Source organism: Microtus oregoni, unplaced genomic scaffold (assembly GCF_018167655.1).
Source record: "Microtus oregoni isolate MIOR12 unplaced genomic scaffold, Mior012 000003F_ref0000135, whole genome shotgun sequence".
In the NCBI taxonomy this organism is placed as follows: Eukaryota; Metazoa; Chordata; class Mammalia; order Rodentia; family Cricetidae; genus Microtus; species Microtus oregoni.
The window spans coordinates 22,397,243-22,412,302 of NW_024543062.1; the positions used below are offsets into that span (position 1 = coordinate 22,397,243).

Sequence of the window (15,060 nt, forward strand, 5' to 3'; positions counted from 1 at the left end):
CGGGAAAGTGTGTGTCCTTAGCCTCCAGACCGGGAAAGTGTGTGTCCTTAGCCTCCAGACCGGGAAAGTGTGTGTCCTTAGCCTCCAGACTGGGAAAGTGTGTGTCCTTAGCCTCCAGACCGGGAAAGTGTGTGTCCTTAGCCTCCAGACTGGGAAAGTGTGTGTCCTTAGCTCCAGACTGGGAAAGTGTGTGTCCTTAGCTCCAGACTGGGAAAGTGTGTGTCCTTAGCTCCAGACTGGGAAAGTGTGTGTCCTTAGCCTCCAGACCGGGAAAGTGTGTGTCCTTAGCTCCAGACTGGGAAAGTGTGTGTCCTTAGCTCCAGACTGGGAAAGTGTGTGTCCTTAGCTCCAGACTGGGAAAGTGTGTGTCCTTAGCCTCCAGACCGGGAAAGTGTGTGTCCTTAGCTCCAGACTGGGAAAGTGTGTGTCCTTAGCTCCAGACTGGGAAAGTGTGTGTCCTTAGCTCCAGACTGGGAAAGTGTGTGTCCTTAGCTCCAGACTGGGAAAGTGTGTGTCCTTAGCTCCAGACTGGGAAAGTGTGTGTCCTTAGCCTCCAGACCGGGAAAGTGTGTGTCCTTAGCTCCAGACTGGGAAAGTGTGTGTCCTTAGCTCCAGACTGGGAAAGTGTGTGTCCTTAGCTCCAGACTGGGAAAGTGTGTGTCCTTAGCTCCAGACTGGGAAAGTGTGTGTCCTTAGCTCCAGACTGGGAAAGTGTGTGTCCTTAGCTCCAGACTGGGAAAGTGTGTGTCCTTAGCTCCAGACTGGGAAAGTGTGTGTCCTTAGCTCCAGACTGGGAAAGTGTGTGTCCTTAGCTCCAGACCAGGAGAGTGTGTGTCCTTAGCTCCAGACTGGGAAAGTGTGTGTCCTTAGCTCCAGACTGGGAAAGTGTGTGTCCTTAGCTCCAGACCGGGAAAGTGTGTGTCCTTAGCTCCAGACTGGGAAAGTGTGTGTCCTTAGCCTCCAGACTGGGAAAGTGTGTGTCCTGTAGGCAGCTTTGGTGCCACATGACTCCTGTCAGCTGTCATGTCAGTGTCAGACATGGTTTGGAAGAACATGCATGAGGGACATACAGAGCACTTTTGATCTCAGACATAGGACATTCTGTGGGGCCAGATGTGTGGCCATGACAGCTAGGATTGATAAACAGAATCCAAGGACATGTTTTCACCAGGCAGGAGTTGGCAACAAGCTATACACCCATATGGAGAGAAGAGGTGACCATTGGAAATGGCCTTTGCTGTACTTTTTGCTGTGGCTTTTACCACATGTAAAAGCATGTGGTTCTGAGTGTTTAAGCCTGGGCTCAGTTGTTGTTTCTGGGAGGGGGAGAGTGGTGTCTCTTGCTGGGAATGATACAGGAGGAAATCATACCTCCCAGAGGCACGCTGCATTGGGAGAAGGGATTCCCATCGGTTAGGATCTGGGTTCTGGCTCCCTTCTGAGTGTTCTGTATTGTCAAACCTGTAGGCCCCATGGAGCTCCTGCAGTTTGATCATGGACAGTCAAATCCAACATATTACATCAGGCTGGCTGATCGTCAGCTGGTTCTGAGGAAGAAACCCCCAGGGACCCTCCTTCCCTCTGCCCATGCCATAGAGAGGGAGTTCAAGTAAGTTTCTGGGTGAGGGGAGCAGAAGGTGACTGGCCAGCTGATGTCCCCAGCACACAAGCTCATCCTAAACTGTCAAGTCAGTTTCTGTGGGACTGCTCTGAAGTCTCTCCTTCCTTTGAACATTCCATATTTGTGTGTGTGTGTTTGCACATGAGTGTGGGTACCCGTGGAGACAAGAGGAGGGTGTTGGGTCTCTTGGAGCTGGAGTTACAGGTGGTTGTAAGCTGTTGTGTGGGTGTTGGGAGCTGACTTGATCCTCTGGAAGAACATAGCAGTACATGCTCTTTATTTTATGTGTGTGAATGTTTTGCCTGCATGTATGCATGTCCATTCACCACATGCCCATGGAAGTCAGAAGGTGGTGGCTCCCCTGGAACTGGAGTTACCGGTGCTTGTGAACTGTTATGTAGGTGCTGTAAATTGAATTCAGGTTCTCTGGGAAAGTAACTAGTGCTCTTAAATACCACGCCATCTCTCTAGCCTCACTGTGTATCCCTGACTCACTGGCTTTATAGACCAGGCTGGCCTTAAACTCATAGAGATCCACCTGCCTTTGCCTCTTACGTACCCAACTGCCCTGAAGCTTTTAAAACTATAATTACCAATTTCCACCAGAGGAGAACATGTTGCCTCCTTTTGTTCTGCCTCTGGTTTAATAAGGAGGTCTCACTGTTGTCCAGACTCGTCTCTAACTCCTGCATTCAAATGATCCTCATGCTTAAGCCTCCCGAGTGCCCAATTTTTCTTTTTCTTTCTCTCTCTCTTCCCTTTTTGAGAGTCTCATATAGCCTGTGCTGGCATCAGATTTACCCAAAGATGACCCTGAACTCCTGATTCTCTTGCCTGTTCCTCGCCAGTGGGATTGAAGGGGTGCTCTATCACTCCCCTCTTTTTACTTTAAATTATTCATAATTTTTTTTTGGCTTTGGTTTTTTGAGATAGGGTTTTTCTGTAGCTTTGGATTCTGTCCTGGGAACTCGCTCTGTAGACCAGACTGGGCTTGAACTCACAGAGATCCTCACCTGTCTCTGCCTTCTGAGTGCTGGGATTAAAGGAGTGTGCCACCACCGCCCAGCTAATTTTAACTTATTTCAATTAATTATTTGTATGTGGGGTGTGCATAAGTGTGTACATGTTTGTGTGTGTACATGTGGAAGCTAGAGGCCAGCCTTGGGTGTGGATCCTCACTGTCCATTTGATTTTTTTTTAAATATTTATTTATTTATTATGTATACAATATTCTGTCTGTGTGTATGCATGCAGGCCAGGAGAGGGCACCAGACCTCATTACAGATGGTTGTGAACCACCATGTGGTTGCTGGGAATTGAACTCAGGACCTTTGGAAGAGCAGGCAATGCTTTTAACCTCTGAGCCATCTCTCCAGCCCTGTCCATTTGATTTTTGACATGATTACTGGGACCTGGGCCCAGTGACTAGGATTGGCTAACTGGCTGATAAGCCCCCTGGACCACCCATCTCCCCCTCCCCACTCTGGGATTACCAGCATGCACCTTTATGCTGGACTTTATGTGTGGGTGCCAGGATTTGAACTCAGGTGCTTATGATTATGCAGCAGCCATATATCTGACTGAGCTAACTTCCCAGCCCTTTTAAACAGAAGTTTGTTTGTTTGTTTTTTCCTGAGCAGGATTTTTCTGCTGCACAAGTCTAGTGAACTGAGTTTACTCTCTCCCACATAAAGGTGGAAGAAGAGAGCCATCCCCACAGAGCTGTCCTCTGACTTCCGCGTTGCCCCACATCGTGTATACATACATACACAATAATGGAGAAATGGTTTTAAATGTTCTTACCATGCACTCTTGCAGCATGGTCTCTAGGTTGCTCAGGTCAGCTTCCCTAGTAGCCAAGATTACAGATCTGTGCCACCAGGACAGCTTAACACGTAATACAGAATTCTAGCTCCAGATCTCTGAAAGAGAAGGGGCAAACCCACTAGAAGCCTAGACTGGAGTCTCTCAAGAAAGACTTCTTCCTCTTTCCCCTGCAGTGCAGAGTGCTTGAGAAAGGGCAAGTTTGGGGCCCAAGGAGAATGTGATGTCTTGGCCTCTCTTTCTTTTCCTGACTCCTAACTTTTGATGCTGGGTCACAGGCACACACCTGTGTTGATGTGGTCTTCCTCCCTTTCTCCTTCCCTCCCTCCTTCCCTTCTTCTTTCCTTCCCTCTCTTCCTTCCGCCACAGTGGGGATGGATCTCTGGGCCTGTGTATGCCTGGTGAGCCTCCTACCACTGAGATACAGCACCACCTCCACCATACTATTTTAAATTTATTTTTATTGCATGTGTTATGTGTTCTGCATGCGTATGATATGTGCACACATGCGTTTGGTGTGCCTGTACATGTTCTTGTATATGGAGGCCCAAGGTCAAAGTCAGGTGTCTTTTCTCAGTCACTCCCCACCTTTAAGTGTATGGGTGTTCTGCCAGCACACATATCTATGTACTCCATGCATGTAGTTGCAAAGAAGGTGTTGGATCGGGCTGGAGAGATGGCTCAGTGGTTAAGAGCACTGACTGCTCTTCCAGAGGACCTGGGTTCAGTTCCCAGCACCCACATGGCAGCTCACAACTGTCTGAAGATCCAGTTGCAGGGGATCTGACACCTTCACACCAATGCATATAAAATAAAGTTAAATAGACCATAAAAATATTTAAAAAAAAAAAAAGAAGGTGTTGGATCCTCTGGAACTGGAGTTTCAGAAGGTTGTGAGCTGTCACGTGGGTGCTGGGAACCACACCTGAGCTGTCTGTAAGAACAGACAGTGCTCTTAACCACAGAGCCATTTGTTGTTATTTGAGACAAGGGTCTTACTATGTAGTCCGGACTGGCTTGGAACTCACTCTGTAGACCAGGCTGGCCTCAAACTCAGAGATCTGCCTGTCTCTGCCTCTCAAGTGCTGGGACTACAGGTGTGCACTGCCCTGTGGCTTATCCACCTTTGACATAAAGGTCTCCCAGCAAACCTGAAGTCATGCCTGTCCGTGAGTTCAGCACTCTGCCTGTCTTCACCCCAGGCACACTGCCAGACTGGGGTTATAGGCATGTGCTGCCATGCTCAGGTTTTCACATGGGTGCTGGGATGTTTGTGTGGCAGGCACTTTACCAACTGAACCCACCCCAACAATGGACTATTTTTTAAATAGGAAAAGCACTTGCCCACAGTGATGTGTTTTCCTTTGTCCTGGCAGGATAATGAAAGCCCTCGGGAATGCTGGTGTCCCTGTCCCCACTGTCCTTGACCTCTGTGAAGACTCAAGGTAAAGACCTGTGTATTCTGCTGTGTGTCCTCAGACTACAAAAGAGAAAATCCCATTTACTAACTCAAGAGCCCGTTCCTTAGAGCTGAGAAAATCAACTGCAGCCACCTCCCCCAGAAGTTCTAAGATCCTGTCACACAGCCACATTCCAAAATAGCTTTCTTAAGATTTCAAAAAACATACCCACTTAGCTGGCTGTGGTACAGTGTAATTCCGGCACTAGGGGCCCAGAGGCAGGATTCTACATCGAGAGATCCCTTTCTTAGTATATACACCATACACACACACACACACACACACACACACACACACACACACACACAGAGTCCACTGAGTTTCATGTTAGAGTTCTCTCTCTCTCTCTCTCTCTCTCTCTCTCTCTCTGTGTGTGTGTGTGTGTGTGTGTGTGTGTGTGTGTGTCTGTCTGTCTGTCTGTCTTTGAGACAATTGTATCCAAGGATGATGTTGAATGGTTGATCTCTGCTTGGACCTCCTGAGTGCTAGGGTTACAGCATGCAGCAGACAGCCTGTTTATGTGGTGCTGGGACAGGACCTCTGTGTATTTGTTCTCTTCGTTTTAAAACTGGTTGAAAAAGAGAATAGGAACCACGTGTAACTCCAGTCCCAGGGATTCTAACCACCTCTTCTGGCAGGAGGATCTGGAGTTCAAAGACAACCAGTGCTATGCAGTGAGACCCTGTCTCAAAAGATCCAAATGAAAGATGAAAACATTTGTATAGGCTTCTCAGTAAGTCTCCTCGGGATACACAGCTTAGTCAAGGACAGAAGTGGTACTTAAAGCTGGTACTCCTCCTCTTTCAAACAATTTGGTCTTATATTTATCACATTAAAACTTCTTCAGTGGCACTGGAGAGATATCTCAGAGGTTAGGAGTACTGACTGTTCTTCCAGAAGACCCGGCCTGGTTCAATACCAGGCACCCACATGGCAGCTTACAAATGTCTGTAACCCTCACACAGACATAGATGCAAGCAAAACACCAAAGCACATAAAATATAAATAAATTAAAAATAAATTTGAAAAACTGAATTAAAAAAAAACTCTTCGGTGGTTTCTACACATGGGCCAAAGAGAAGCAAGAGGATGCTGGCTATCTACACACCTGGGTGGGCATGGTGGGGAGAGGTGATGGGCACTCTCAGTTCTCTGCACCTAGAGGCGAAGGAGCTCTGCCCCCCTCACAGATTCTCCTCACAGAAACTGAGGGGCTCCATGGCTGAGTCACTGAAATGTCCACCTCCATCCGTGTCCCTGCCAGCATCATCGGCACCCCCTTCTACTTGATGGAGTACTGCCCGGGAGTCATCTACAAAGATCCTTCCCTGCCAGGCTTGGAGCCCAGCCAGCGGCAAGCCGTATATGCTGCCATGAATCAAGTCCTGTGCAGAATTCACAGTGTGGACCTGCAGGCCACGGGCCTGGACAGCTTTGGGAAGCAAGGTGCGTAGGGGCAGCCCTTCCTCCACCGACAGTTCCTCTCACAAAGCGAAGCTTGCTGTTGGGGGCTTAGTGGTTGGGGTGCTGACACACAGCTCTGCCCACCTTCTAAACCCAGGCTAATCATAACTGGTTCTGCTTACCACTCATTTCATCCTTGGATAAGCCACGTCATGGGCTTATTTCAGGGCTTAATTAAGGATTCTGTTCTCCTTGCCACTTTTTGTTACTAAACTGTTTAATCCTTTCTTTCTTTCCAATGCTGATCATAGTATTTAAGATATACTTCCTCCTTCCAGCTCTTCCTTCTTTTATTACTTTTTTGTTTTGTTTTGTTTTGTTTTTGAGACAGGGTTTGTCTGTAGTTTTGGAGCCTATCCTGGAACTAGTTCTTATAGACCAGGCTGGCCTCAAACTCTCAGAGATCCACCTGCCTTTGCCTCCTGAGTCCTGGGATTAAAGGGGTGCACCACCATCGCCTGGCCTTTTCTTACTTTTTAAAAAAAATATTTTGTTTCATTTGAGTCGGGTTGTGGTGTTACAATTCTTTAATTCCAGCACTTGGGAGGCAGAGGCAGGCTGATCTCTGAATAGCCTAGTCTACAGAGCAAGTTCCAGGACAACCAGGGCTATAGATAAACTCTATCTTGAAAACCAAACAAATAAACAAATAAAATTTTATTTGAGAAGAGTCTAATTGTACCCCCTGGTTGGCCTTGAACTAGAAATGTAGTTAAGGGTGGCTTTGAACTCCTGATTTTCCTGCTTATACTTCCCAAGTGCTGGTATCACAGGGTATACCACCATACTTGGCCTCTTTTGAGGTGTGTAAGGTAGTTGGGTTTTTTTTTTATTTTTCTGGATTTTCAAGATAGTGTTTCTCTGTGTAGCCCTGGCTGTCCTTTAACTCACTCTGTAGACCAGGGTGGCCTCAAACTCACAGCAATCCTCCTGCCTCAGCCTTCTGAGTGCTGGGATTAAAAGCATTGCCACCACTGCCCAGCATTGACCTCTTTAAAAAAGGAAGAGAGAGAGAGACAGAGAGAGACAGACTTTTCTTGCTGTGTCAGGAGCCTCACTAAGTTGCCAAGTTGGCCTTGAACTTATCTGAAATATCTTCCCACCTCAATTTTATGTGCTTTAATATTATTTTATTTATTTATTTATTTGACTTTTTGAAACAGGTTTCTCTGCGTAACCCTGGATATTCACTCTGGGGACCAGGTTAGCCTCAAACTCAGAGATCCACCTGCCTCTGCATCCTGAGTGCTGGGATTAAAGGTGTGCGCCACCGTGCCTGGTGACCTGACTCCAGACCCATGCTCTTAACCTACCATTGTTAAACTTAACCAAGAAGGGATATTCCTTGCCTGTTTGAAAGCTCACAAGCCTTCAAAGAGGGTTAGGGGTTAGGCTTGAAGATTTGTTGTAGAGGGATAGTGCCTAGACCGTGGTGAACCGGCCAAAGCAAAGTGACTTCCACGATGACAGGAGTTTCACATAGGACTTTCCGCGTCACAGGAACAAGTTCAGACACAGGGCATTGGCACAGAGCTGCTGACGTTCTCACGGCTCTGCTGAACTTAAGTATCGAGCACTGAAGGCTGCTGGAACAGCATGCCATATCCTAACCCTCTTTCCCTCAGGGGACTATATTCTTCGCCAGGTGCAAACCTGGACCAAGCAGTACCGAGCAGCAGAAACCAGCAGCATCCCAGTGATGGAGAGGCTTATCCAGTGGCTACCACTGCACATTCCCAAGCAACAGAGAACCACAGTGGTGCACGGGGACTTCAGGTAGACACAACTCCAGGGGGCTGGGTAACCCATGCGGAAACGCAAGGGCAAGGCCCCTGCAGAGGAATATTAAGCCTGTGGTCTTGGTCCGTATTACAGATGGGAATCATCCCTTTAGAGTGTGTGAGAGCTGGCGGGAAATAGCAGCGGTCTAAAGGCCTCTCAGTGGGGGCCAAGCCTGAAGAAATCACTGGAAAAGCTCCCCTGGTCTCAGCGTGTGCTCACCTTAGTTTTAACACTTACCATCAAAGAGTTCCGCCTGCCGCTGTATGGAAGAGGGCACCTTGCAGGAGGCGGGAACAGAAACTGCTGGATTTGAGAGCTTAAAGCCAGTAAAGCAGACAAGCGAGACTACCACAGCCATCAGTCCACCTTAGCACAGCCTGGCACCTCGAAGGAGTCTTGGCAAAGATGCCAGCCTGCTGTTGCTTGTAGCACACGATAAATCATGTGGTTCCGTGGTGTGCTGGGGTTCTGCTTAGCAGATAAAATAAACCGGCTGACTCTACATGAGTCAACCTAAATAAGTCTGAAAGGAATCATACTGAGGAGAAAAGATACTTATGCAAATTTACCAAGGATTGAGAGAATGCCACCTGTAGATTTTAAGTGTGCATAGCTAAGAGAGACAGAAAAGTGTGAGACAAATGTGAACCACATTCAAGGAAGGTGGGGAGTGAGGGTGGAGGCTATTAGCTGAACCTGAGGTGTTTGTGTGTTAGACATTCAAGAAAAAGCAGCCAAGGGCTGGAGAGATGGCTCAGAGGTTAAGAGAACTGACTGCTATCCTGGAAGTCCTGAGTTCAATTCTCAGCAACCACATGATGGCTCACACCCATCTATAATGAGATCTGGTGCCCAGAACACTATATACATAATAAATAAATTTTTTTTTCTTAAAAAAAGCAGCCCGGGACTGGAGAGATGGCTCAGAGGTTAAGAGCACTGACTGCTCTTCCAGAGGTCCTGAGTTCAATTCCCAGCAACCACATGGTGGCTTACAGCCATCTATAATGAGACGTGGCGCCCCCTTCTGGCTTGCAGGCTCATGTGGAAGGAATACTATACACATAATATAATAAATAAATAAATTTTTTTTTTTTAAAAAGCAGCCAGGGGGCTGGAGAGATGGCTCAGAGGTTAAGAGCATTGCCTGGCCGGGCAGTGGTGGCGCACGCCTTTAATCCCAGCACTTGGGAGGCAGAGGCAGGCGGATCTCTGTGAGTTCGAGACCAGCCTGGTCTACAAGAGCTAGTTCCAGGACAGGCTCCAAAACCACAGAGAAACCCTGTCTCGAAAAACCAAAAAAAAAGAGCATTGCCTGTTCTTCCAAAGGTCCTGAGTTCAATTCCCAGCAACCACATGGTGGCTCACAACCATCTGTAATGGGGTCTGGTGCCCTCTTCTGGCCTGCAGGCATACACACAGACAGAATATTGTATACATAATAAATAAATATTAAAAAAAAAAAAAGCAGCCAAACGGCAGGTGTGGCTTCTGTGAGGAAGCTGGCACGTGGGGTCATGTGCCATTCCCTGTATTGTTGAATGCTTGGGGTTTTTTTTTTTTTTTTTAAGATTTAGTTACTTTTGATGAAGTGTCTATGTGCACAGGTGAAGAACAGGTGCCCATGGAGGCCAGAAGGGATTAGATCCTGGAACTGGTTGTGAGCCAAACTTCACCAGGTGCTGGGACCCAACTCGGGTCCTTCTGCAAGAGCAGTACGTGCTCATAAGCACTGAGTCCCCTCTCCAGCCCCTTCCATTTATTTTAAGTCAAGCCTGCATTAGTGTCCATCAAAAGGACTCAGAGGCCCCTGGAGAGTTTAAAAGGAGTGCAGTGTGGCTCGGAGGCCACTGGACAGACTGGAGCCACAGTGCCATTCCTAACCAGCTGGCTTACCTGGGCCAGCATGCGCTACTGTAACGACCGCATGGCAGACTTCACCAAGGCCTCTTCGCTGACAGCCGGGACAGGATAGCACACTTCCAGCAGGGTGGCTCTCTGGCTGTGGCTGGGCTCCTCAGGCCCTTCTCTGTGGCTTTGTGGTTTCTTAGTATGGTGGCCCTTGGGTAACGGGACATCCCTGGTAGCTCGAGTGTGTTAAAGAAGCTATGACCTTCACTGACCTCCACCACCTGGAAACCCTCAGCATCACTTCCTCCACTTGACATTTATTAGAGGCCAGGTGTTTCCTAGAGTGAAGAATTGGTGGCAGGTGTGTCAAAGAATCTGCAGGCTTGCTTTAGTACCATCATGGGGAGGGAGTGAATCTAGAAGGGGACCCCGGAGCCCTAGAGACTGGCCAAGGCTCAGCATACAGGCTGGTGGAGGATGGGCCTGGGGGCGCGGATGGAGTCTTCTCAGCTATCTCCATTCCTTCTGTGGCTCCTCAGGCTGGATAACCTAATATTCCATCCTGAAAAGGCAGAGGTGCTTGCTGTCCTGGACTGGGAACTTTCTACGTTAGGGGATCCCTTTGCGGATGTGGCCTACAGCTGCCTGCTTCACCACCTGCCGTCCAGCTTTCCCATTCTAAAAGGTAGGAGCCAGTTAAGTGGCAAGCACTGTGGCATGCACTGGCTGGAGTGGCGGTGACTGGGCTGGGCTTAAAAGTGAGGTGCAAGTAGTTCGAATAACTGTATCACTGGAGTGTGGGGTGGGAATGGGATGTATCTCCCTTCACCCATAGTGCATTTTTTCTTTCTTTCCTTTCCATTTCTTCTTCTTTTTTAAGAAATGTTATTTTTTTTAATATTTATTTGTTTATTATGTATACAATATTCTGTCTGTGTGTCTGCCTGCAGGCCAGAAGAGGGCATCAAATCTCATTTCAGATGGTTGTGAGCCACCATGTGGTTGCTGAGAATTGAACTCAGGACCTTTGGAAGAGCAGGCAATGCTCTTAACCGCTGAGCCATCTCTCCAGCCCCCTCATTTCTTCTTTTGTCCTGGGGGTTGAGTCTTGGTCCTTGTGCATGCTAGCTGACACTCTAGCACTGAGCTGTATCCCCAGCTTGCATTTGATTGTGTGTCTGGACAGGTTCTTGCTGATATGCTCAGGCTCAACATACACCTTCCATTCTGTGTGTGTATCTCTTTGTCTTTATTTCTGGGTTATCTGCTCTGAGACAGTCTCTCATGGCTGACAGTCCTTAAACTCTGTGTCACTGAGGCTGGCTTCAAACCCCTGCCAGTCCTACCTCCACTTCCCCGGTGCTGGGATTAAGGCACGTGTCATTGCACCCGGTCTGTTATTGAAACAATGCTTTGATTCAGTGACTAAGTGACCAAAACCAATGACCATATAATTTTATGATCTCATTTTTCCACTTAGTTGTATATTACCCCTCCTCTAGGACTGTTTGTCATCAAATGTCTGGTTTAGGATGGCATCTCTCTGAGAGTTGTGGGCCGGGAGTAATCAGAAGCTGCATTCCTTTGTTTACTGTTAATCTGGTCTGAAACCTTGAGAGAAAAATCTGTAAAATGGAAACTTCATGCTCGCCTCAGGTCATCGGCTAGCACAAGGAGCCACACAGCTGTAAAAGCGGTTCAGGAGCATAGTGGCTTTCAGAATACATGTTTGCTAGTGGTAGGGGAGAGTGTAGGTGCCAACCACTTAAGGACAGTGTCTCTTATCTCAGGGTTCAGGGACATGGATGTGACACAGCTGGGCATTCCAACAATGGAGGAGTACTTCCGGATGTACTGTCTTCAAATGGGCATCCCACCCATCGATAACTCTAACTTCTACATGGCTTTCTCATTTTTCCGTGTGGCTGCAATACTACAGGGAGTCTATAAGCGGTCACTCACAGGTAAGTGTTGGCCAGCCTGAGGGTCACAGAGGCTCTGAGGAGTCAGGTTTAGCCAGAATGATATAAGGTTTAATTTTCTAAACTATCATAAAAATGTGTATGTATATAGGCAGAAGTGGGGACACACACTTGTAAGGTGGGGGTAGGAGGACAGAGACCTCAAGATCATCCTTAGCTACATGTTGGGGGCTCCAAGAAGCCCTGTCTGAAAGTTTAGAAAATAAAAAAGCAGAGGAAAATGCCGGTGTGCTCTGTGATCACTCTGAGGGAACGGTGCCTAGACTGGCCATGGCCTTTTCTCAGAAGGGTTACTCTAGGATCTTGTAGATCTGCACAAGTGACCTGAGGGTGTTACTAAATTTGCTTCTTGTTCTTTTTGTTTCTTTTTGTTTGTTTTTGGGACAGGGTTTCTCTGTGTAACCCTGACTGCCCTGGCTCTTGTTGTGGTTGTGTCTCAGAGATTCACATGCCTCTAACTCCTAAGTGCTGGGATAAAGGTCTGTGCCATCAAAGCTTAGTTTCTTTGGGAAAAGGAATGGCAAACAGCAGGGGACATCTGATCTCTGATTTCTAGTACTCAGGGAGCTTACCCTCCTCTCCAAACTCGGTTTCCTTGTTCTCTAAGTTCAGATTCAGACAGTGCTGCTCGGGAGTGCAGGGCCCAGGCCCCAGTATGGACGGAACAGGTGCTCAGCCAGTGACAGTGGCTGCCCTCAGAATATCGGCTGTGTCACTGGCTCACATCACCAGGAAGGCTGGTTAGGGGTCACCAGTTCTCCTTCCATTTTGCATAGGACAGGCAAGCTCGGCAATAGCCAAACAAAGCGGGAAGTTCCCTGAGTTCATGGCTGAGCTGGCATGGGACTTCGCCATCAAAGAAGGCTTCCGGGTTTTCAAGGAAATGCCAGCCTCCAAACCACTAGTGAAATCCTACCACGCATGGGCTGGGTCACGGCCCCAGAGAACTCCAGCGGGTGTGAGGAGGTCCAGCACTGTAGTAGCTGCTGCCCCTTCTCAGGAGACAAGGGGAGTCCTGATCATCTCTCCAGAGGGCCTCTCTCCTCGGGTCAGAAAGTTGTATGACCGGCTGTTGCAGTTTATGAAAGAGAATGTGTACCCCCTGGAGCCAGAGCTGCAGAGACACCAGGCCTCAGCCGACAGGTGGAGCCCTTCCCCGCTGATAGAAGACCTCAAGGTAAGCAAGCTTGTCAACATGGCTGACCCTCTCCAGTGAGGAAAGAAGCAGGGGGACTGAGCGGCATGGCCTTGCTTTCCCGTCCCTAAAAGAGACAGCTGCTGATTAGTCAGGTCTTATTCTGTCAAGGCCAAGTATCTGTGGGGAGAAGGGAGAATGCAAGCCAAGCAAAGTGCTTCTCCTGTGATCCCAGCACTAGGGAATTGGAGTCAGGAGGATGCAAAGTTCAGGCCACCTTCAACTAGTTGAGACCCTGTCACAAAATCGAGTAATATAGTCTGTGGTGTAGAGAGACTTAGGTCAGGTGGCATCTGTCACACAGATTTGAGAAGCAAGGTACAAGGTCACAAAGTCTCCTGCTAGAGACCGTATCAGAATCCGGGAGCTGAGCGACTGTTCGGTGCCAGTGCTAACCCCGCTTTAACTGCTGCTGTGTCTCTGACTTGTCATTGCGTCATTGCTTTGGGCTGTGTCTCTGACTGCGCCTTCTTCTCCCCTTTCTGTTCCACTGGAGAAGGTAAGACGTGGTCACGGCTGGAGAGATGGCTCAGACCTTAAGAGAGCATACTGCCACTGCAGAGGACCCACATCAGGTGGCTCACACCACCTGTAACTCCAGCTCCAGTGGTTCCAACACCACACCTCTAGCCTCCACAGGCCTCTGCATTCACATGCATGCACACATACATCCTTACATTGTTTTGTTTTGCCTTGCTGTGTTTTGTTGAGATAGGGTCTCTATGCATCTGTGACTGGCCTGGAATTCAACACATGCACCAGTTTGAGACCATCTCGAACTCAAGAGATCCACATGCCTCTGCCTCCCAAGTGCTGGGGTTAAAGATGGGTGCTACCACTCCCTGCTCAGCTTTTTTTTTTTTAAATAAATACTGTTTTGTTTTAAAGATAAGATTCAATGATTATGGCTGTCCTTTTTCCCCTGCCAGGAGAAAGCCAAGGCTGAGGGGCTCTGGAACCTTTTCCTACCCTTGGAGACAGATCCTGAGAAAAAATATGGAGCAGGGCTGACTAACGTGGAGTATGCACATCTGTGTGAAGTCATGGGCATGTCCCTGTACGCTCCCGAGGTACAGTCTCCGGTTCCCTCAGTGTGTGAGAACATGTCCCCACATGGCGTGGACAGTCAGATCTAGGGGTACCATATGACTTGAACAGCACATGGGAAAGGAAGGCAAGAACAATCAGCCCAGCAGGGGAACCCACCCAGGGATGTGGACTGTGGGGGCTTCCAGCCCCTGGCCCAGTTTTCTCTACTTCAAACAACTGATCCAAGGGCATTTCAGAGCATTTGAGATTGACTTCAGGTGTGTGTGAGCCTTCTCTGGGGGAGAGAAAGGGCCTTCATGAGTTGTGAGTGGGTCTATGGAAGGAGTCCAGCCCGGCCTCTCCCAGGGGTTGAAGATGTTGGGGGCACTGACTGACGTGTTTCTTCTCTTCAGATATTTAATTGCTCTGCCCCAGATACGGGGAACATGGAGCTCCTGGTGCGGTATGGCACTGAGGAACAGAAGGCCCGGTGGCTGGTGCCCCTGCTGGAGGGCAGGATCCGCTCCTGCTTTGCCATGACGGAGCCCAAGGTACTGTCTTCATATGTCCCCTTTGGCGGGGCCCCTGGTCTCTGCTCCTGAGGAATGCAGGTCCACAGGGACTCTAACCAGAATGTGCTCCTGTGCAGGTGGCCTCCTCAGATGCCTCCAATATTGAGGCTTCCATCAGAGAGGAAGATGGCTCCTATGTCATAAATGGTCACAAGTGGTGGATCACAGGTACTTGGCTTGAAAATAGTTTTCAGTTTTTCAGTCTGTGCAGATGAGCAGGGTAAGATGTGTTGTGAGTCCTCTAGGTGGCACCAGATGAGCACACCTGTGGCTATATGCC

The 15,060-nt window shown here is 48.5% G+C and overlaps 1 protein-coding gene across 1 annotated transcript in view; it reads left to right on the forward strand.

The window, feature by feature from the left end:
• The window catches only part of Acad10 (acyl-CoA dehydrogenase family member 10), a 41,247-nt gene that overhangs the window by 17,500 nt on the left and 8,687 nt on the right, over nucleotides 1-15,060 (forward strand). The window contains exons 7-16 of the mRNA XM_041649089.1: nucleotides 1,468-1,609; nucleotides 4,822-4,890; nucleotides 6,170-6,351; nucleotides 7,995-8,145; nucleotides 10,542-10,687; nucleotides 11,793-11,966; nucleotides 12,761-13,161; nucleotides 14,109-14,249; nucleotides 14,622-14,759; nucleotides 14,858-14,948. Of these exons, the coding sequence (XP_041505023.1) occupies nucleotides 1,468-1,609; nucleotides 4,822-4,890; nucleotides 6,170-6,351; nucleotides 7,995-8,145; nucleotides 10,542-10,687; nucleotides 11,793-11,966; nucleotides 12,761-13,161; nucleotides 14,109-14,249; nucleotides 14,622-14,759; nucleotides 14,858-14,948 (1,635 nt within the window). The remainder of the gene's footprint in view (nucleotides 1-1,467; nucleotides 1,610-4,821; nucleotides 4,891-6,169; nucleotides 6,352-7,994; nucleotides 8,146-10,541; nucleotides 10,688-11,792; nucleotides 11,967-12,760; nucleotides 13,162-14,108; nucleotides 14,250-14,621; nucleotides 14,760-14,857; nucleotides 14,949-15,060) is intronic.